Raw genomic sequence first — 24216 nt, forward strand, 5'->3', positions numbered from 1 at the left:
TATCTCTAAAAATTAAAATCTCTTTTCAATCTACAAATAAGGAAAGATATCAAATCTTTTCTTAATCTTTTGTAGAAACTAATAAAAGAGAATTATTAATTTTTAAACTTTCTTTTAAATCATGAACATGGTTAAAAAGGAAAGTTTTTACCAAAAATTAAAATCAACCTTTTAATCTACAAATAAGGAAAGAGATTTAGCTCTTCTCTTAATCTTTTGTAGAATCTTATAAAAGGAAAGATTTAAATTTTTAAACTCTCTTTTAAATCATGTTATCCACATAAGAAAAATTTTAAAAATAAAAACCTTTTATTTTAATTTGGGCCGGCCACACCAAGCTTGAACCCAAGCTAGGGCCGGCCACCTTGAAGCACCCATGAACCAAGCTAGCTTGGCCGGCCCCTATGGGATGGGTAAGAAGGTGGGTATAGGTGGGTATAGTACTCTATAATTAAGAGGCTACGATAGGGACCGAGAGGAGGAATTGGTTTTGGTCTCCCGATGAAATTAAGTATCCCGTGTTCGCCCTGAACACACAACTTAATTTCATCAATAATAATTCATTCCACTAAAGAACTATTATTGAACTACCGCACCAATCCCAAATTATATTTTGGGCTCCTTCTTATCATGAGTGTGTCAGTCTCCCTGTATTTAAGATAACAAATGTCCACTAATTAAGTAAGTTACTGACAACTCACTTAATTAATATCTAGCTCCAAGAGTAGTACCACTCAACTTCATCATCATGTCGGACTAAGTCCACCTGCAGGGTTTAACATGACAATCCTTATGAGCTCCTCTTGGGGACATTCTAAACCTAGATTACTAGGACACAGTTTCCTTCTATAATCAACAACACACATTATAAGTGATATGATTTCCCAACTTATCAGGCTTATTGATTCATCGAACTAAATCTCACTCATTGATAAATTAAAGAAATAAATATTAAATATATGTGCTTGTTATTATATTAGGATTAAGAGCACACACTTCCATAATAATTGAGGTCTTTGTTCCTTCATAAAGTCAGTATAAAAGGAACGACCTCAAATGGTCCTACTCAATACACTCTAAGTGTACTAGTGTAATTATATAATTAAGATAAACTAATACCTAATTACACTATGACCTTCCAATGGTTTGTTCCCTTCCATCTTGGTCGTGAGCTACTGTTTATAATTTATAAGGAACCAATAACATGATCTTCTGTGTGTGACACCACACACCATGTTATCTACAATATAAATTAATTGAGCAACTACATTTATCATAAATGTAGACATTTGACCAATGTGATTCTTATTTCTAGATAAATATTTATACCAAAAGCTAGGCTTTTAGTATACACTCTAACAATCTCCCACCTATACTAAAAGACTAAGCTGCCATATCTGCTGCCATACATCTGATTCCCATGCCTTTCAAAAAGCTCTTGCCTTAAGGACCTTAGGTTATCATCTGATGCAATATAGGCGGCAACAACTTCTCCTCGTTATACAATTTCTCGTATTGGGTAGTACTTGCGCTCTATTGTGTTTACTTGCCTTATAGACTCATGGTTTCTTCGAGTTTGTTACTGCACCATTATTATTACAATAAATTGTAATAATCTTTGGACAAACTAGAAATCATATCTAAGTCTATCTTGAGGTAATTAAGTCATTCAGCTTTTATGGCTACCTCAGAGGCTTGCCATATACTCAGCTTCTATGGTGGAGTCCAGAAAAACACCTATGCTTATCACTCTTCCATAGTTATGACTTTTCCTCCTAAAATAAACACAAAACCCCGAGGTCGACTTATTATTGTCCCTATCCGATTGGAAGTCAAAATCCGTGTAACCCACAGGGACCAAATTAACTGCCTTGTAAGCTAGCATATAATCTCTAGCGCCTCTAAAGTTCTTTAATATATGCTTTACTGCAGTCCAATGTCCTTGTCTAGGGTTACTTTGATATCTGCTAATTATGCCCTTGGCAAAACAGATTTCTGATCTCGTGCATAACATACATTAAGTTGTCTAACTGCCGAAGCTTAAAGAATTGCCTACATGTCTTCAATCTCCTTTGATGTCATCGGAGACATCTCTTTAGATAAAGACACTCCATGCTTAAAAAGGTAAGAAACCTTTTGAGGAGTTTTGCATGCTTAAAACGAGCAAGGATTTTCCGATGTATCAAGCTTGGGATAAGTAAAATATATTTTTTCTTTCGATCCCTTATTACTTTGATCTCAAAAATATATACATTCTCCCAAGTCCTTTATATAGAATTATTTGGACAACCATACCCTTAGTTCTGACAACATTTTGATATTGTTTCCAACTACCAAAAATGTTATCTACGTATAGTACAAGAAATACCACCACGTTTCCATCACACCTTTTGTATACACAAGACTTATCTGTTTACTCAATAAATCCATAGGTCTGGATTACTTTGATAAACCGGATGTTCCAAGACCTTGAAGCTTTGCCTCAGTCCATAGACTGATTGAGCTTGCACACAAGATGCTCTTAGCCCTTTGCAATGAACCCTTCTGGTTGCTTTATATGGATGCTTTCATCAAGACTTCCATTAAGGAATGCTGTCTTGACATCCACTTGCCAAATAGATAAAAGAATTCGGATAGACTTAAGCATGGCTACCAGTGAAAAAGTTTCCTTTTTCATCAAGCCTTGCTTTGAAAGTTACTACCTTCCTTTCTATCCCTCTTTTCCTATTATAGACTTTTTTACACCCAAAGGCTTTTACACCATTTGGTGGTTCTACAAGCTTCCAAATTTTATTAGAATACATATATTCTAATTCTATTATTCATTACTCTTTGTCAAGATATTGTATCTTTATCTTGGAGTGTTTTGTCATATGTCCGGAGATCAGGTTCATGTCCTCCAGGGATCGAGTCCAAAAACTCTCCCAAAACATGAATCTTTTTAGGTTGCCTAACAACCCTCCCACTACGACAAGACACTTTCTGCAATTGTGTATCATTTGTGATACGTGTTGCAGTTTCCTTGTGGTATCTCATCTTGTACAGTTGGTACTAGATTAGACATGCCTTTTATTATTTCCTTAAGAACAAATATTCTTATGGGCACATGGTTTATTACATAGTCCTTTTCTAAAAATCGGTCATTGATGCTAACAATGACCTTCTGATTTTTAAGACTACAAACCTACTTTCATTTTACTAGGATAACCCACAAATAAGTGAATTCCTGTCCAACTTATCATTGTCTCTCTTCTGCATATGTGCTGGACTACCCGAATCCGAATATGCTTCGAAATAGGCTTATGCCTATTCAGCAATTCTATATGAGTAGAGAGTTCTGACTTTAGAAGGTACTATATTCACTCCCGTTTCCAGAGTATATCCTTAAAATGATTTTGATAATATTCTTAATAACTCATCAATCTACTTATTTCCATAAGAGTCCTATACCTTCCTTTTCCTACACCATTCTGTTGGGGTGTACCAGGTGCAGTTAGTTGGGATTGAATCCCTACTTCTAATAAATGACTCCTAAATTCTCCCAAGAGGTACTTACCATTACGATTTTACCGTAGTGACTTGATACTTTTACTTTGTCGTTTCTCCACATCAGCCTCGTACTCTTTGAACTAATCAAAGCACTTAGACTTGCGGCACATCAAGTAAATATATCCGTATCTCAAATAGTTGTCTATAAAATAGATGAAATATTTGAAACAACCTCTTGCCTGGATGCTCATAGGATCACACAAATCAGAATGAACCAATTCCAATATATCTTTGACTTCATACCCCTTAGACTTAAAAACTTCTTGGTTATTTTTCCTTCCAAGTAAGACTCGTAGGTTGGAAAGATTTCCACTACTAATGAACCCAAAAGTTCATCAGCTACCAATGAATCATACTCAAGTTAATATAACCTAGCCTTAGAAGCCAAAGATATAATTGGTTCATTTTCAAAGGTTACTTTCTCTTAAAGTTAGAAGATGTGTTACTAATTTCCATTTGTTGCATCGTGAGAGTTATTGGATTTATAAATTGCCAACCAACGTACCAGAACAGATAACTTCCCTCTTTTTCTTAATAACAACTTTGTTATTAAAAGAGTCAGAATATCAAGTTCTTTGAATAGTTTAGAAACTGAAAACTAGTTCTTTCTAAACTTGGTGCGTAAAGACAATTACTCAAAAATCCATGTTTTATTCTTATCAAAAGATAAACATCTCTCACTGCAACAGCTACCATTTTTACAGTAGTGCTCATGTAGACGGTGTTTTAATTTTCATTTAGTTGCCGGGTTTCCTGGAACCCTGCAATGAATTGCGGGCATGATTAATGGCATCTATATCTACACTTCAAGTTCTGGTAGATAACACTACTAAACATGTTTCAACTAATGAATTAAATACACCTATATTGTTCTTAGTTCTAAGAAGACAGTCTACCTTAATGTCCAAGTCTTATTTCCAATCATTACAATTGGGATTACTAAGTCTTTCTTATAGTATGACTACTAGGGGATTGACAAATATTTTAAATCCTAAGAATCACAAAAATACTTGGTCAAGATCAACTCCTTAAAAATCCCCATGAATTTTGTATGCCACGATAGTGTGGACGTATACAAAATCGAAGAGGAGATTTTATTCATTAATTTTATTATCTCGTCAACTTTACTTTATGACGAATAAAATTAATAGTTGATCTGCCTTTGATCAAATATTTGGTCAAAAACTTTTGAATTTTAAAAAATATTGATTCCTCAAACAATATTATTTAAATTCACCAACACCTCAAACACTGTGAATTTTGCATGCCACGTTAGTGTGGATGTATACAAATTCAACATTTGTAAAAGGAGGGTTTTAACCCATTAATTTTATTATCTTGTCAACCTAACTTTTTGACAAATAAAATTAATAGTTGGTATCATTTGGTCACACAAATAATAGCAGTGACTCCGATGGGGAGGATACTATTAGATGTGTCTAAGTGTATACCATTACTTGACACTAAGTCCATTAATAAGATTATGCCCCTTCCGTTGGGGAAGATCACACGCTCTTAATTAACTTCCTATAGTCATCCAAAAATGGAAGTCTGTTCTAGTGATCCACAAACAAGCTCATCCGTTATGGAGGAAGGCACTCAGAGCCAACGCGCAAGCTTGTTTGCATCACTTACAAACCAGTAATGAAGACTATGGGATTTAATTAAAAATCCCTCTCCCACTTAGTTATTTATAAATGAGGAATTTTAACTATGCTAGCCTACTAAATATGTAAACTAACATGCACACACAGCACAATATAAAAGCAATAAATAGAAAAATCTAATTTTCAACTATTATGGCTTTTATCTCTTGTTGTCCTCCGTGTGTTGTCCTCCCAAGCTGCTGCCATATTTGGCCACTGCCACCGGGTCTAGCTATCGCATCCATCTTGCTCCTAGTTCCGCTGCGCCTCTGGTCCTTAGAAGGTTCCACGCTTTGCAAGATTCGATCCGCGACATAAATAGAATTTTACATTTTGATCCTATATTCCTCGAAGGAATGTACATGTAAACTAGATCGAACATAAAATAAAATTTGCATCCATCGATCCTATATTCCATAAAAGGAATGTACATGTAACTAGATCAAAAATAAAATCCTAATAAAACTAAATACAGCTCCTGCTGTATTTTATAATACAATCATGCACACACAATAAAATGCCCTTGACATGTCCAAGGGTCCAATCACACACATAATAACTATAAGTCATAATAGTTGGATCCTGCATCCACAAAGTTAGCACATCCTACTATTATCCTGCCTAAATTATGTATGACATGTGCATAATTAAACTAATACCAAATACACAGAGGCAAAACCCTAGCTCTGATACCAATTGTTGGTTGCTACTCGGAAAACCTAGAGGTTCCACTGTACAAAAATTTTGTACAAAGGTCTGAACCTTTTCCTAGCTACCATGTGTTCTTTTAAATTAAATTTTGGATCGTCTGCGGAACTTAACACGTTTGATCCAAAACTTAATCTATTTGTTCTTTTAGGTTTTGACTTGGATCTCCTGCGGAACTTAACACGTTCGATCCAAATCACCTTAAGTTATTAATTCCATTAAATATTAATTTCCATAATTGGTTCCCAGTACTAACGTGGCGAGGCACATGGCCTTCTTGGATATGGGAGCAACCACCACCGACTAGACAAAACCTTTTATGGAAAGCTAATATTTAATTTCCTAAAATAACTTTAGGTTAACCGAAAAGAACAATCAAATCACAAGGAAAAGAAAAACAAAAGAACACTATATCGAAAACAAATTCGAAACTCTAGAATCGTATGCCTCTTGTATTTAGTATTATTTCCAAAAATAACTAGTATGATGCGGAAAGAAAAAATACTAGTTATATCTTTTAGAAAAACCTCTTGATCTTCTACCGTATTCCTCTTCTAACCTCGGACGTTGTGTGGGCAACGATCTTCCGAGATGAGAACCACCTTTCCACCTTCCTTCTTTCTTCTAGATTTCGGCCACAATAAACTCCTCCAAGGATGAAGAATTTTGGCCACCACCAATGCTCCAAGGGATGCTAGAGACGAGGCTTGCTTTCTCTCCTTCTTCTCCTTCCTTGATCCGGCCACAAACAAAAGCTCCACCAAGAGATGAGTTTCGGCCAACAAGAGGAGAGGAGAGAAATAGGGCCGGCCACCAAAACCAAAGAGGAGAGGAAAGAAAAAGAATAGAAGTTCACCTCTTGAAGGCTCCTCTACCTCCTCTTTTATAATCCTTGGTTTTGGCAAATAAGGAAATTTTAATAAAAACTTCCTTAATTCTTTTGCCATGAAAAGGAAAAATTTATTTAATTAAAAATAATTTTTCTTCTCACAATTATAATGGCCGGCCACACATATTCTCCAAGCAAATAAAAATTTAAACACAAATTAAAACTTCCTTATTTGCTTCCGGAAATTTTATAAAAAATTTCTCCAATAATTTTAATCCCTTCATGATTGGTAAAAAGGAAATTTTATAAATTAAATCTTTCTTTAAACATGTGGATAATTTCCGGAAAGTTATCTCTAAAAATTAAAATCTCTTTTCAATCTACAAATAAGGAAAGATATCAAATCTTTTCTTAATCTTTTGTAGAAACTAATAAAAGAGAATTATTAATTTTTAAACTTTCTTTTAAATCATGAACATGGTTAAAAAGGAAAGTTTTTACCAAAATTAAAATCAACCTTTTAATCTACAAATAAGGAAAGAGATTTAGCTCTTCTCTTAATCTTTTGTAGAATCTTATAAAAGGAAAGATTTAAATTTTTAAACTCTCTTTTAAATCATGTTATCCACATAAGAAAATTTTAAAAAATAAAAACCTTTTATTTTAATTTGGGCCGGCCACACCAAGCTTGAACCCAAGCTAGGGTCGGCCACCTTGAAGCACCCATGAACCAAACTTTGGCCGACCCTAGCTTGGTCTCCAAGCTAGCTTGGCCGGCCCCTATGGGATGGGTAAGAAGGTGGGTATAGGTGAGTATAGTACTCTATAATTAAGAAGCTACGATAGGGACCGAGAGGAGGAATTGGTTTTGGTCTCCCGATGAAATTAAGTATCCCGTGTTCGCCCTGAACACACAACTTAATTTCATCAATAATAATTCATTCCACTAAAGAACTATTATTGAACTACCGCATCAATCCCAAATTACATTTTGGGCTCCTTCTTATCATGAGTGTGTCAGTCTCCCTGTGTTTAAGATAACAAATGTCCACTAATTAAGTAAGTTACTGACAACTCACTTAATTAATATCTAGCTCCAAGAGTAGTACCACTCAACTTCATCATCATGTCGAACTAAGTCCACTTGCAGGGTTTAACATGACAATCCTTATGAGCTCCTCTTGGGGACATTCTAAACCTAGATTACTAGGACACAGTTTCCTTCTATAATCAATAACACACATTATAAGTGATATCATTTCCCAACTTATCAGGCTTATTGATTCATCGAACTAAATATCACCCATTGATAAATTAAAGAAATAAATATTAAATATATGTGCTTGTTATTATATTAGGATTAAGAGCACACACTTCCATAATAACTGAGGTCTTTGTTCCTTCATAAAGTCAGTATAAAAGGAACGACCTCAAATGGTCCTACTCAATACACTCTAAGTGTACTAGTGTAATTATATAATTAAGATAAACTAATACCTAATTACACTATGACCTTCCAATGGTTTGTTCCCTTCCATCTTGGTCGTGAGCTACTGTTTATAATTTATAAGGAACCAATAACATGATCTTCTGTGTGTGACACCACACACCATGTTATCTACAATATAAATTAATTGAGCAACTACATTTATCATAAATGTAGACATTTGACCAATGTGATTCTTATTTTTAGATAAATATTTATACCAAAAGCTAGGCTTTTAGTATACACTCTAACAAATCAGACCTATGTTTTATAAGATAGACCCAAGACTAACAAGTGCAATCATCAATAAATGAAACATAATATCTTGACCACCCTTTTATAGGAATAGAAGAGGGTCCTCATACATCAGAATGGATAAGATCAAATGGAGCAGAAGGAAAAGAAAGACTTTTAGAAAATGGTAAGATAAAAAAATAGACCAATTTACAACCACTACAATCAGAAATATCAAAACTTTTTAAATGTCCTAATACTCTTGTAAAAGCTAAAAACTACAAATGAGGCACTGAAACATGACATATATGAGAGTGTCACAAATAAAATCAGAAAGATGAATGACTCAGATGAAAAGATGATAAATCCACACTCGAAACTACAACTTCTGGTACTTTAAGTTGATCCAAAACATAGAGTTTTCGTTACGGTTTGTCTCAATCAGCTTCTGAGATCGCGGGTCCTAAACATAATAATTGGATGAAGAAAAAGAGACTAGGTATCCAAACTCATATAATTGACTAACAAAAACAAGATTTAAAGCAAAATTTGTTATATAATAAATATCAGTAAGAGATAAATAAGATGAAATAATTAAACCAATACCTATTAATGATATAAGAGTACCATCAACAGTCACAATAGATATAAATAAACTGTGAGAAAAAGAAATAAAAGACGATAAACTAGATGACATATGATGAGAGGCACTAGAGTCCAAAATCCACAAGGATGAAGATATACCTGAAATATCAGACAATGAAAAATTTATATGAGAGGAAGCTAACATGACAGGGGGATTATGAAGCAAGGAACTATTGAAACTGCTCCAACATATACAGATTAGATTTCCATGAAGCATTTGTACAACCAGACATAGTGATAGAAAGAATAATACTCAGAATAACCAAACTATATGAATACATATCTATATGATCCGTAAAAATTGGTGTCAAGATGACCCGTGATCATAATAAGAATTCGAGGCAGAAAAGGATGCTGACGTATAAATCGGCAACGTAGGCATCAGTGCCAAAATCAACAAAAAAGGGCATCGGTGTTGAATCAGCAGTACAGGGTCGGTGTCAAAATCGACAACACAGAGCGTCAGCTCCAAAATCGACAACACAAGGCGTCGGTGCTGAAATCGATAGAAAAGAGTGTTGACATCGAAATCGGTAAAAAAGGATATTGGTGTCGAAATTGACAGTAAAGGATGTTGGCACCGAAATCAATAGCAGTAATAGAAGACAACAACAACAATTGGAAATAGTAACAGGGATAATAGAAAAATTAGATCAGAAAAAGAGAACTACTATGGTACCATATACAAATTAAGAAGAGGAAAAAAATTAATCATATTATTAAATTTTTTTAAAAAAATAAAAATATAAAATCTTAAAAATCTTAAATTCTAAATAGAAAAGGAAAAAAATTATCTTAAAAACTATATATATAGAGAGAGAGAATTGTTATCCTACGGACTTATTGTTGCGGAATGCTACTGACGTGTTGACATGGCAAAATCGCGTCATTTATTTTTCTAAAAATATCTGCATCATTTTTTCGCCTTTCTCCTCCCTCCTCCGATGCCGCCGTCCTCTGTCGCTACCTCCCACTTGACTCCGCCCGCGGCACCGGTATTTGCCTCTTCCTCCCCTCACCCTCTTTGCCTCCCACCGGATCCAAGCTCCCGGTCATCATCTACATCCACGGTGGTGGATTCATCATCTTCCATGTTGCTTCCTCGCCCTTCCATGGCCTCTACTCCCGCCTCGCGACTGCCCTTCTTGCCGTCGTCCTCTCCGTCGACTACCACCTCTCTCCGGAGCACCGCCTGCCCGCTGCCTTTGAGGACGTCCTCGACCCCCGCTGCTTCCTCATGGGCGACAGTCCGATTCAAGTTCGGGGCCGAAGCAACCCGACAACAATACATGATGAATGGAAACAACAATTGCAATTTGAAGGCAAAGACTTCGCTGCCGGTAAGTGGCACTAAGTCTGGCGAGGGTTGAGTTTCAGCAGCAACAACTGCTGGGCGGGACAAGGCTGTTCGACGACCATTAACTCAACAGGAATAGAACTTCCAGTAGCACAGCAGCATGGCTGGGCGGAGCAACCCATCACCAGTGGCACAACTCATCTATGGAGGTTCAGTAACCTCGTACTAGCAGCAAATACTCTTGGCTGGAACAGGACATGCTGGGCAGCACAGCCCCTTGGATGAAACAATTTCTGTCGGAGGGAGCAGCAACGCAAAGCTTCCACCAGAGAGAGCAGCACGTTGAATGGAGGCAATAACCTGGATAGCGGAAGCAGCCTCAGACGGTGACAACAACAATTGCTGGCGTTGATAGCAGCCTTAGGTGATGCCCCTTTAGCTAGAGCAGCAATAGACGTTGAGGGTTGGCCAGCGTTCGGTAGACAGCGGCGGCAACAGGAAAGCTTGGGCGGTGGCAACACAAAAGGCTAAACCCTTTTGTTATGTTCTATTCTGTTCGACGACAAGTGGGAGGTAGCGGCAGAGGACGGCGGCATCGGAGGAGGGAGGAGAAAGGGGGATTTTGGGAATTTTTAGAAAAAAAAAATGACATGATTTTACCACATCAACATGTCCATAACATTCCACAGCAATAGGTCCGTAGGATAACAATTATATATATATATATATATACACAAATTTGTTATCCTGCGCGACGTAACAGTGCGCGACTGTGCGCACCGCGCAGGATAACAACTGTTTTTTTAATTTTTTTTAATTTATGAATTAAAAAATAATTAAAAATAAAAATAAAAATAAAATATTTTTTTTAGAGTTTATTTCTAGGGTTCAAGCTTTGGTTATAGTGTTAAAGCTATTTTTTTTTAGATTTTACCTCTAGGGTTTAGGCTTCCCAATTAGGTTATAGTGTTTGGTTTTAAAAAAAAATTAAAATAAAATTAATTTAAGCATTTATTGAGTATTGTAATATGTTGAGGGGATATATTAAGGTATTAAAAATTTATATAAGGAAATGTTAAATTTTTTAATTGATTTTTTAAATTTAAAATATTAAAAAAATCAAAAAAAAAACGAGCAATCTCCTGCGCACGCGCACAGTCGCACACTGTGCGAGCGCGCAGGAGATCACTCATATATATATATATATATATATATATATAAAATCAAACTAGAATATTATATTGTTACGCGCTTAACCTTAATAGCTTAATCTTCATATTCCACTGGATGCCTTATGAAAATCTATTCAAAAATGAATTTTGACTCCATGAGTAGGGATGACAATTTTCCCCATGAATTTAGAGTCTCGCGGGGAAAACTTAAAATGAGGATAGGGATCCTTGATTTTTTAGGGATGGGGCGGGTATGAGAATATTATCCTTATCGCTGAACCCACCCCGAATATTATTATTATTAATATTAATAAATAATAATATGATTTTTTTTAAAAAATATTAATAATAGTGTTAATATTAATATTAAATTTTTTGAAAATATTATTAATAATAATATTATTGATATTGATATTAATATTAATATTATCATTAATAATTATTATTAAATAATAATAATAATAATATAAATTAAATTTAGAAATGGGGCGGGGATGAGAAATCTCTGAATTCGTGGGTTCGGGTTCGGGGAATCCCCGAACTTGAAAAAATAAAAATGGGACGAGAATGAAAATGACAAATCTATTCCCACCCCGTTCCATCCTACCCCGTTGCCATCCCTATACATGAGAGACTTATTCGATTCAAATGCATTGTCCGCACAGATAGTCATGTAGCTTAGACTTTGAATCTCTCAATTTTCTGTCGTTTAGTTTCGATGCCGTGAGATTTCTTCTACCCAAAAAATTAAATATATGATGTTACAATAAGCTCAGAAGCATGCTGATGATCACTCTAAGAATTTCTTGCAATCTGTCATCAATTCCATTTTCGAACAATTATTATTATTTTGTAAAGGTAGTTATCGACCTAAAATAATCTTAGTTAAATTTCCTAAATATAAAAAAATATAACTGATGCCAGACAAAATATATCGTATAATCAATTTATGATTATTTTACTACTGACAATCAGGAAAAATTGAGGAGAAACAATAAAGGAAGAAAAATATATAGATAAATTCATAAATACCAATCTATCATAAAAATAGAAAATTTTAAAAATAATAAAAAATTATTTGAATCCTCCGGAAAAAAAAATACTTAAATATTATTTTTTAAAATTCGAAATTTGACAGTTATAAATTACGAGCCTGGTTCCAAATCCTAATTCAAAAATTATTACCCTCAGCGTAATAACAGAAAAACACCTATTTGCGTGCCACGTGGACGACGAAGAACTTTCAAAGTCACCCAACAGAATGCAAAGAGATGTTGACCACAAAAAAATCAGAAGACCGAAGAAGCCAATCGATATCCATTGCTTCCAGAACAAGATGACGAAGATCTAAGAAACCGCAGGCAAAGTCTTTGCTTAGCGAACGTGGGTGGGATTAGCGAAGCTGAGCGATCGAGCAGGTATAATAATCTATTCATAGATCCGCCGGCATCAATTCGACGGCCACAGCTCCGATCTATTCGAACCCTTGAGAAATTCTCACAGTTACAGTTGCAATCGCAGACATGGCTTCTCTGGCGTTCTACGGCGGTCTGACCGCGCTGCTGCTGGCGGTGGCGTGGGCGTTTCGGATGCTGAACTGGGCGCTGTTGCAGCCGCGGCGGCTGGAGCGCGTTCTCCGGTCTCAGGGCCTCAAGGGCTCCTCCTACCGCCCCCTCAGAGGCGACCTCAAGGACATGGTGCGGCTCGCCGAGGAGGCCCGCTCCAAGCCCATGCCCTCCTTCTCCCACGCCATCTTCCCCCGGGTCAGCGCCTTCTTCAGCCGCGCCGTCGAGACCTACGGTGAGCAGAGAGTAGTCCTTCCTCCCTGTTCCGATCCAGTTCCAATTCTTGTAAAATTAAAGCTGGGAATTTTGATGCAGGGAAGGAGAACAAGGTGACTTTCCACTGGATGGGGCCGCTTCCCAGAGCTTTGATCGCTGATCCTGATCAAGCGAGGGAGGTCATGGCCATCAAGAGCGGCGAGATCGGGAAGCCGAACACCAACTACATGATAAGATACTTTTTGCGAGGCGTGGTACGACAAGAAGGCGATAAGTGGGCAAAGCACCGCAAGATCTTGAACCCCGCTTTCCATATAGAGAGGTTAAAGGTAATTATTGATCCATCCATCCATCCATAGATCCAGTCCAGTTAGTTTGTTCCCTGTGATAGAGTTTAGAGTGTGCCGTCCACAAATACGCAGCGGATGTTGCCTGCTTTCTCTTCCTGTTGTGATGAGCTGATCGACCAGTGGGATAAGCCGGCGGCGACAGGTAAGGAAGTGGATGTTTGGGTTGATTTGCAGAACTTCACCGGAGATGTCATTTCCCGGACTGCTTTCGGTAGCAGTCTTGAGGAAGGAAGGAGAATTTTCCAGCTTCATGATGAGCAGGCTCTGCTCGTCGCCAGTGCCATGTCGAAGGCATTTACTCCAGGTTACAAGTAAGCAAGCACCAATTACACTAACAACGTGATCTCTTTCGACGTAGAATCAAAATCATGGATTTAATTTGCTGAGAGTTAATCGTCTACTGATCTACTGATACAGGTATTTGCCCACCCGAACAAACACTAGAGCTAAAGAAATCGATAAAGAGGTGAGAGATATTCTTCTGCGCATAATAAAAAATAGGGAGGAGAGCATGAAATCAGGCAACGCAAAGAACGACGACCTTTTGGGCATGTTGCTGGAGTCCAATCAGCAACACCTCCAGGAGCACGCCGACGCCGGGTTGACCACCGACGAGGTGGTGGAAGAATGCCGACTGTTCTACTTCGCAGGCCAAGAGACGACCTCTCTGCTTCTGACGTGGGCGATGGTGGTGCTGAGCATGCACCAAGATTGGCAAGAACGAGCGCGCGAGGAGGTTCTGCAAGTTTTCGGAAAAGAGAAGCCAACTTTTGACGGATTGAGCCATTTGAAGACCGTAAGCAACATTAATTCTTCGAACCAAAAAAAAAAAAAAAACACGTCTCAAGTAAACGAAACATGGGCAGGTGACGATGATTCTGTACGAGGTGCTGAGGCTCTACCCGCCGGCGATTGGGATGCAGCGGCAGGTGTTCAAGAGCGTGAAGATTGGGAACGTGGTCTACCCGCCCGGCGTGCTGATCTTCCTGTCCGTGATCCAGATGCACCACGACCCTGACTTCTGGGGCCAAGACGTGGAGGAGTTCAAGCCGGAGAGATTCGCCGAGGGAGTGTACAAGGCGTCGGAGAAGAATGCATTCTTCCCCTTCGGCGGCGGCCACCGGATCTGCATCGGCCAGAACTTCGCGTTGCTGGAGTCCAAGATGGCGCTCTGTCGGGTCCTTCAACGCTTCGCCTTCGAGCTCTCGCCGTCGTACACTCATGCGCCGTACACTGTCCTGACTCTCAAGCCTCAGCACGGTGTTCCGATCAGGTTGCGCCCCCTTTCCCTTTGATATGACCAGTCGAGTTGTAATCTTATACTGCTATTTCTTCACTTGAATAATCAAAGAACTTTCTAGTTTAAAAAAAATAAATAAATGAAGAACCAGTGCATGAAACTTTCGTCATACATAGTCTTATTTTATTTTTTATAAAAGATTATTTTTAGAATTCTAACTCTAGATCTTTTGATCACATGATAACAATTTTATCCAGGAAAGAACTTTCTAGTTAAATGGGTCTAAAACTTCATTTGTTCACGATGATCTTTGAAATTTCTGAAACTTCACATCTCATCACCCAGTAGATATTTCATAATTTTTATTTTCAAAGTATTAACTGATATTAGTTTCAAATGGCTAAAATAAGTCCTATGCCCATTTGGATCTCCACGCCATGTCTCCTAACAACATCATTGTTTGGCCAATTAAATTTCACCTTCCCGAAATCTTTCGGCTTTTAAGTGAATTGGTCTTTCTCTGAAACACAATGGTTGCGATCTCCCAGATCAAGTGTAATCCACTCAGCATAGCGATGCCGTTATTGTCATGAAATTTAAAATTAAATTATGAAATTCCTCAAAATGGGAACCAAATTAACGGATTGAGAGGCAGGGGAAGCCCCAATTAATGGCTTATCGTGCAGTTCCAGATGGGGAAATAAACTAGATACGCAACTGTCCCCGGAAAATCTAAAGTTTCCAATCTCCCATCGACACGTATCCACAACACGGGAGTCGACGGCGCCTACCCAAGTAATTTCATGGCTGTTGAGGATCATAATCCGCCACGCGTTCAACGAAAATCCATGCTTCTCAGCCTCAGAGCCAATGAAACGCGAGATAGAGATTGCGAAGGATAAGCTCACCACATTTTCCCGCTCTCCCTTGACTCTTAAATTGACACTCCCCAGTCCCCAACACATCACACCTCCTCATCGAATTAACACCTTTCCTTCATCACTCACTTCTCTGCTCTTGCTCCAGTTAATGGCTTCCACCATGGCGCTCTCCTCCCCTTCCTTCATTGGCAAGCCCGTCAAGCTCGCCTCCTCCGATGGCCTCGGAGGTGGTGGCCGGTTCACCATGCGCAAGACCGGGGGTAGGCCGAAGCCTGCCTCGGCCAGCCCCTGGTACGGCCCCGACCGCGTCAAGTACCTCGGCCCACTCTCTGGTGATCCCCCCTCCTACCTCACTGGAGAGTTCCCCGGAGACTATGGATGGGACACTGCAGGCCTCTCCGCCGACCCCGAGACCTTCGCCAAGAACAGAGAATTGGAGGTGATCCACTGCCGGTGGGCCATGCTCGGCGCGCTGGGTTGCGTCACCCCGGAGCTACTCTCCCGCAACGGTGTCAAGTTCGGCGAGGCAGTGTGGTTCAAGGCCGGCTCGCAGATCTTCTCCGAGGGCGGGCTTGACTATCTCGGCAACCCCAACCTGGTCCACGCACAGAGCATCCTGGCCATATGGGCGTCCCAGGTGGTGCTGATGGGGGCCGTTGAGGGGTACCGGATCGGCGGCGGGCCGCTCGGTGAGGTGAACGATCCACTGTACCCTGGCGGTAGCTTTGACCCGCTGGGACTCGCCGACGACCCTGAGGCCTTCGCGGAGCTGAAAGTGAAGGAAATCAAGAACGGGCGGCTCGCCATGTTCTCCATGTTCGGATTCTTCGTGCAGGCCATCGTCACCGGGAAGGGACCGCTGGAGAACCTCGCCGACCACCTCGCCGACCCAGTGAACAACAACGCCTGGGCCTACGCCACCAACTTCGTCCCTGGCAAATAAGCAATGTAATTAATGTTTGGGTCGAGACTGAAAACTCATGTGCACTATTTATTAGGGAATCACTAGTGTGTGAAATTGGAACTTTGTAATGTACTCTGTTCCTCCTTTGTTTAGATGGATTGTAAGATGGGATGATCAATCTGTTCAGTAAGAGAAATCTAAGTCTAAATAAAATGTTTCGATGTTAGATGTCCATTTCAATACATGGTTGTAATACTTTGTGACCTCGGTTCATGTGCATCAAAATGCTGCTCCATTAGGAAGATCACTTAGCAGGGAATGCTCCATAACAAAATGTGTAAACTATAATTTATCACTTAAAATATAATGAAAACAACAAATAATTATGGGAGGAACCCTGCAAACCCTCGATGCTTTATTACACAGTGATTATTCCACTTACACTGTACATTATTATCTAGAACATCCTGTTACCGTACAGAAGACTCGTTCTCTACAAATATATACGTCTCAAAGCTGAGGAGGTTCGATAGTATACAGCTACATATATGTGGCGCAACAATTTACAGAACACACTATTGTTGGTCCCTGCAAGACGGAAGTTCAAGAAAAAGCATCACTGCATCAGTTGAAAATTGGAACCTTCCTTTTACGCTTTGGGTTGCTATTTACTTGGTAATAACTAATTTGAATTGGTGATTATAGAATAATGCTCAATATATGACTGAAATTGGGATACTAGATAGAACATGTTAGGAACTAAAACAAATTCAATCTCTCAGGAGTTCATCAAAAATATGCAAGGGTAAACATAACCTCTGTGATCTCAAAATAAGAGCCTTTGTAATAATTTTCATGAAACTTTTCGTTTGGACATTTTTTCTTTAGTAATAAGATGTGAAAATTTAAACTTCATCTTTTAGCTATGAAGTATGAGAAATATGATGGAATGCAGAAAGAACAAAGGGTTCAGGATGGATGGATGGATGAATGGATGAAGAGAAGAGATACTGAATAAAAGCAAAAACAAAAACATGGATATTAAGGAAATATTTCTTAAATGTCTGCGTGAAACACACTGCCATTATTGAACGGTGGAAGATGTCAATATCGTACCTATCATGCCATGACTATGAGAAAGCAGGCTCCAACTGAAAGCTGAGAAGATTTCAAAAATCATCATCATTCCACAACAGTGTTGATCCCTTTCTTTTGAACTTGGGTGTCTGAGAACTGTTCATTGCCCTCCCCATCAATGCCATAGCCCTGATGCTAGGGAATTGTTTACCTTCAAAATTATCTAGGGACGATTGAGGAATTTCAGGTTCACAAAGCCCAGGTGTGCTGATATTTTTGTAAGATTCAACTTTTTGACAGGAATCACAACACCACCTTTTTATCCAGTACTGATTTTCCTTCACTGATGGTTCATTTGAGCATTCCAGTGCAGATGGCGAGTTATTGGTCCCAAGGGATATCAGTTGCTCCTTAGGATTTTTATTCATGTCAGGGCTGGGTATCTTATAACTGCCGAGATCACTTGATAAGCTATACACATCTGCACTTGTGGGGTCAACTCCAATGTTGGTTCTTTTAGCACTAAACAAGTCTGAACTTCTCGGTCTTAAGCGCTTAAGCCATTTGCTAGAATGCTCGGGCATTGTACAGTTTTCAACTACACAAACTGAATTGGATTCAATGGATCTTTGGGCGTGAGTTACAGCTTGAACCACATCCTTGCTCCCAGTTTTAGATACATTCAGTTCTTCATTACTTGTGCTACATCTTCTATCTAAGGAAGCAGCATGTCTCACCATGGCTTGTTTGATTGGAAAAGCTGATACGTGGTGGTTTATTAGTTTTGTGCGCTCAAGATCCTGTAGAATCCATTGTCAGTAGTGGCACCTTTTTTAATCATCACCAATATGACTAAAAGGAAGACTATCAAAATATGCATAAACTATCTGAGAAATCAAATGCTAAATAAGCTTAGGCTAGAGGATGGGCGGATGTGTACAAATATGCATATATGCCAAAATAGAAAATCAAGATATCAAGGGACATTGTATCATGAGATGCTGTAGCCTTATATCAACGTGGTGCATTTTACTACCTCCAAGAAAACGTTCAGATAATTGGCAGTATTCCGATAGTAATGTTTGATGAGTCCTGATATAGCACATTATATTGATTGGCACTTTTGCTCAAATATTCAATAGATTGTCCATTGTCCTTTGTTTTTATTTCTAGGATACTGATAGATTTTTTTCAACATTAGTAAAAAGGGTTTTCCAAGCAGTCCTAATAAGTAGATATTTTACTCATGGCTCCAAAACTCTTGTACATAGCATGCCTTGTCCTTATAGTTTTTTTCTAGTTTCATGCGATTCTCCTCTGCAATTAATAGACTAAGGGAACTCAGCTGTTGTTATTAGGTCAGATCAAGATACTCATTATGGATACAAAGAAACTAGAACATGAAAGAACGACACCAGACTTCATGGTAATTTTCAAAAGTTAAATACTGTAATAGCAATAATAATAACGAGAGACAATGTACAGAAGGTATACAACTCAAGAAAGTGATACATCAGCAATTTTGAGCACAATGAAATAAGAAAAGAAGAATACAGTGGGCATGAAATGTTCAACCAGATTAATTAACTTGGCATGTCTCCATGTATACATATATTATACACCATAATAACCAATTAGTAACTTGTCTTACAGATACCTTATTAGAGTTAGAAAATTCAAGACAACGTAGTCGTACCTTTTGTAGTCTGTCAAAAATCATGCCTGAAAATCATAATAAAAGGAATTCAATAGGAAGTATAAAGCTTTTAGAAATAAAAACACTGCATTCGAATAAGCCCATTGATTCTCGAAAACAAATATGGAATGCTTTCTCTAGTCTTAGTTGTTAATCATTTAACTATCAAACATTACCTACTGGAGTTGGAGAAGACGTTACTGGGCAAGCATCAACTTGAACAGCATCAATTTTGGAATAAGATATTTTCCTTGTTTCCATCATATAAGTCTCATTTTCAAACCCATCATCCCCATTTCTCATGCTACTCAAGTTAATAAAAGGTAAATCTCCTTCTTGCTTTCCAGGTCTCATTGATATTGCAGGCAGTGTGAACATTTCAAACAAATTAGTATAGTTCACTTGGGCAGTTTCTGTTGAGTTTACCATAGTATTTTTCCCTTGTGACAATTCTGTGTCCATCTTTCTCATCAACCAAAAATCAAGAGCATTGGAAGGGTCTGCTGATCCTCCATTTGTGTGTGTTCCAGAATTCGGATTGCCATATGAATTTGCAGAATTCGGATTCTCATGCATATCTGAATTTCCAACATTATGAAAGAAACAGTCAGGCATATTGCTTAATGAGTGATTAACATACTCGTTCTCATTTATTCTGTCTTTAGAAGGAAAGGGGAGATTACCTGGCCATGAATCTTCTATTGCATTAATATATTCATTTTTTTTTCTGGACCATGAACTTCTAATATTACTGGCAACCTTACTACCAGCTTTGGCACCTAAACCTGTGAACCTTGACTGGCCAACAAAGTTATGGAAGTTGTGCATCCTATTCACATTAGTCAAACTAGCCAGTATTGGGTGTTCAAAAACATGATCCGATCGTGTCGAAACTTTTTTATCTTTACTATACACAGTAGACAGGTTTGTTGTTGGAGATTCAAATTTCTCTGCTGCTGACTGAGAAATTGATGCAGTAAATTCATCTTGGAAAAGTTGAAAGGTTTTAGAAGCTTCACAGGGATCAAACTCCTTGTCACTACTTTGTGGCATGTCCTGTGCTCCAAGACTAGGCTCCTTTGCAGCAAATTCTGTCAGATAGGAACCTACTGTGTGTTTGCTTAATGGTAAATGTGACTGAGCAAATCTACTAGCCACTCGATTGAATGCAAATCCTTTTTTTCGATTTATCATATTCTTCATCTTCTGATTTATCAAACGCATAGGAAAATGAATTTCCTCTGAGAAAATGCCTTCTGGATTGAAATGATGGCATATGCTAGTGTTCTCCTGGTTTATAGAACAATCTTGGCATTTTTGATCATATAATTCATTTGATACATTTACTTCATTGCATGAATCTACAACCTTCTCCGGCATAGAATTGCCCAAATGACTTGTCGTCATTCTGGGTCCCATAAATTCAGTTAACTCATGAGCACCTAAGGTCGAGTTTAAATCATTAACATGGGAATCACAAACAATCATGGATCCAGATGTACTTCTTTCTCTTGTATCCATGCTTCCAGAATTGATATTTCAAACTTGCAAGTAGCCCTCTTCTTCTTGGTGATTGACTTTGATCCTATCATAAAAAAGTACCATTTTTATTACAATGAAATGTTGTGTTGTTACTTGCTAGTTTCCCATGTGCCATCCATTGTGAATGGAAGTGATAGAGAGTTAGTCTATCACTTTCATTACACAGCCCATGTCCAAGTTTTTTCTGTTGCTATCTCTTTGAATTGTATGATGTGCCATGGTGTTTTTGAAGGTGCTACATATAGTATCAACATGTAGTTGTAAAGCAAGAAATTGTGTTCTGATGCTACTTTTAGATTTATCACTATGACCATCAAGAATAAAAAAAAAAATTGTGTCGGAAAGAATAAGAAAATTTGAAAGCTTTCAGGGGTTGACATCTAAGTCTTCGATTCTTATATCTTGGATAATAATATCAAAGAGCATAGCGAAAAGGTCTTTTTTATGGAAAAATAGTCAAATACCTTTTGTAAATATCACACCATGAGCAAATTGGTAGATGTGTGTCATGATAGAACAGGTATGATATGCGATATTTTGGTGTTTGTAGAATGTTTTGACTAGTCATCAAAGCAGAATCTCTCCTGGTAGACTAAAGAATTCAGTAAATAAATTCCTACCTTACTGCTCTCTCTCAATGTCCACTAAAAAAAAAACAAATTGTCAGAGTCCATGCACTTAAACTAGATGATAGAAGATGATTATATGATAACATCAGCGCAACAACAAAAAAAACTAATGATTAACTCATTCACAGACTTTCAAATTAGAACTAACACAACCTAGTGTTGATGGGAAATTTGCCTACATAGTGGTGGGGCAAGGTAGATCACATTGGTGGCAATTGACACCGTGAAATAAATAAAATACAACAATAATACATGAAAGAAACAAATACAGAATAAAACTCCACATTTCTCACTAGCCTTAGGTACATGAAAGAAACAAATGCAAAAATAAAACTATAATAATGATACATGAAAGAAACTCCACATTTCTCACTAGACTTTGAATGATAGCACAATCTTGAATCTTTAACTTTCTATGCTCTCACTTGCTTTTGTAATTTGTCACTAGATCCAATGTCTTTAAAGCCACTAATCCCATGGTTTAATCATTCAAAATAGTTCGACTTGATTGAATACATAAATATCTAAAAATTAATAAGGGGGAGCAAGGGTAATTTTCAAGCAATCGGATGTGATTGGTTTAGAATTGGATTGGACCTATTCGATACATATTAGTACTAAATGGTTCCACTCACGGATAGAAGAAAGATTCACTGCGACATTGCCAATAGAAACGATTGGATGAGGAGGACATGGAATAATGCCAACAAATAATAGTATAGGCACCACTGAAGAAGAATTTGTTCTGAGTGTGACACTGTTCTTCTGTGCATGACACGATTCACAAACAAAAACAGCTCTTCAATAAACAAAAATAGTTGGAAAAGGATACTTTGGCAACAAATCGACCAAAGGCAATTGTCAAACAAGATTTAGCTAACGAAACTTCCATTGGAAATCCTTCGTCAGCTTCTTTAGAGTTATAAAAAACCTCTTATTTTCTCCCAATAAATTTTTGCATCTTCCGTCACGACCGTGAGACAAGAATTGGAACGAGGAACTAAGAAACTCAAGCCAGAACGGAGTAGCAGGAACAGGGGAGGCCAAAAGTCCTACATGTTCTTACCTAAAATTCATCTCTTTTACTTAAAAAGGTTAAAAAGAAAATCCACGGGAGGGAGGACGAAAAGCCCGAAACCAACGGATAAAGCTCGCTGTGTATTTCTTCGTTCGCAACATCAATAAGAAGACAAGAAGCCGGAGCCAACTCATCTGCAGGCTGCAGCACCCAAACATATAAAACCGCGGAGAATCGGAACCATCCAAAACATAAAAAAAAAAAAAATACTAACAGAAAGAAGAAGGAAAAAAAGGCGACAACACGAAAGGCAAGCAGAAACATTTGGTCACCTCGAAGTGGCTCCGCCGCCAGAAAGCACAGAAGAAGGCCGGGATCGAGGAAGGCGAATCGCGTTGTTCGCTGGTGTTGAGAATCGGAGGGAGGAAGAGGAGGAGAGGCAGGAAACGTGGGAGATAGGAAAAGTGAGGGCCACGGCGCAGCCACGTAATCTGGCAACGACAGAAAAGTGCAATAATATTTTTATATTTTCGTTAAAAAAATGATAAACCAATTTAAATAATCAAAATATCTCCAATTTTTTATTTTTAAAATTTGTCCAAAAGCTTCCGTCTTTCCTAGTTCCGATGTCTCCCACTATTCACATGACGTATCCTTTCTTCAATTTTTTTTTTTAAAAATAAGAATAAATAATAAATAATAAATAATAATAATAATAATATCTTTAATAAATGTCAGAAGTTTCAATCTTCCCGAATTCCGATTTCTAAATTTTTACTCATTTTCGAAACTTCCCATTATATCCGTTTATCCGCATGATTTATCCTATTTTATCAATATTACTTTCATAATTCATTGATTTTATTATTTAATATTTTCTATATTCGAGCACATGAAGTTTTATTAGGACGGATAACTTCTCGCATAAACAATAGTTAAATGCATTAAAACACTCTTAATTGTCATTTATTGTCCTTAAGAAGGCACCAAACCAACGGCTGTCGCCTGTCGGTCGGGCGGTTGCAGTCGGTCTTGTTGGACCGTGATTCATACTGCTTTAATTAGTGACAAAGACTAAGTACAAATGCTATGAATTTGGGAGGTGTAGCAATTTCTGGATATATAATGATGGATGTGAAATGATACCTAAATCCTATAATGTACTTTACAATTTCCTATCATTGAAAACACTATTGATTTTCTAAAATCGAGAGCTAATGAACGAACAGTTGACTGGTTCTTCTAATTAATCTAACCTTGGTGTTTAATAACACTAACAGCAACTTAAACTTAGTGTTCACGCAAATAATCAGATCACTACTTTGCATTAAGGCTACATTTGGTAGAGCGTAATCTGCCTTATAATATAATCCTGATTACATTACAAGGTAGATTATTTTATTTATTTTACTTTTAAACTTGTAATGTAATGTAATCTGGATTACAAAATGTAGTGAAGTTTTGTAATCTGGATTACAAAGCAAATACTATGTAATCCGATTACATTACGAGGTCAACGTCCCATCAAAATT

General features: G+C 37.8%; 3 protein-coding genes across 5 annotated transcripts; 2 read left to right on the forward strand and 1 right to left on the reverse strand.

Annotated features, from left to right (window-relative positions):
* The first annotated feature begins 12825 nt into the window (after positions 1 to 12825).
* Positions 12826 to 15108, forward strand: LOC122046531 (cytochrome P450 72A397-like). The gene is made up of 6 exons (XM_042607273.1): positions 12826 to 12984; positions 13088 to 13366; positions 13447 to 13676; positions 13770 to 14008; positions 14115 to 14493; positions 14564 to 15108. The coding sequence occupies exons 2-6, from the start codon at positions 13090 to 13092 to the stop codon at positions 14990 to 14992; spliced, it is 1554 nt and encodes a 517-aa protein (XP_042463207.1). The 5' UTR covers positions 12826 to 12984; positions 13088 to 13089; the 3' UTR covers positions 14993 to 15108.
* A 798-nt stretch (positions 15109 to 15906) lies between these two features.
* Positions 15907 to 16962, forward strand: LOC122046532 (chlorophyll a-b binding protein of LHCII type 1-like). The gene has a single exon (XM_042607275.1). It carries the CDS (start codon positions 15967 to 15969, stop codon positions 16759 to 16761), a length of 795 nt encoding a protein of 264 aa, XP_042463209.1. The 5' UTR covers positions 15907 to 15966; the 3' UTR covers positions 16762 to 16962.
* LOC122046530 lies at positions 16860 to 23165 on the reverse strand. Of its 3 annotated transcripts, XM_042607271.1 has the most exons (7): positions 23017 to 23157; positions 22733 to 22885; positions 20179 to 21080; positions 19672 to 20073; positions 19457 to 19521; positions 17839 to 18599; positions 16860 to 17310 (listed from the first exon to the last, which is right to left on the reverse strand). In XM_042607271.1, exons 3-6 carry the CDS (start codon positions 21014 to 21016, stop codon positions 17892 to 17894), a joined length of 2013 nt encoding a protein of 670 aa, XP_042463205.1. In that variant the 5' UTR covers positions 21017 to 21080; positions 22733 to 22885; positions 23017 to 23157; the 3' UTR covers positions 16860 to 17310; positions 17839 to 17891. The 3 variants fall into 3 exon arrangements, with proteins under 3 accessions (XP_042463205.1, XP_042463206.1, XP_042463204.1); XM_042607272.1 differs by lacking the exon at positions 22733 to 22885 and having other exon boundaries at positions 19496 to 19521; positions 23017 to 23165; XM_042607270.1 differs by lacking the exon at positions 22733 to 22885 and having other exon boundaries at positions 23017 to 23165.
* Positions 23166 to 24216: the final 1051 nt, after the last annotated feature.

This window comes from Zingiber officinale, chromosome 2B, assembly GCF_018446385.1.
Source record: "Zingiber officinale cultivar Zhangliang chromosome 2B, Zo_v1.1, whole genome shotgun sequence".
NCBI classification, from domain to species: Eukaryota; Viridiplantae; Streptophyta; class Magnoliopsida; order Zingiberales; family Zingiberaceae; genus Zingiber; species Zingiber officinale.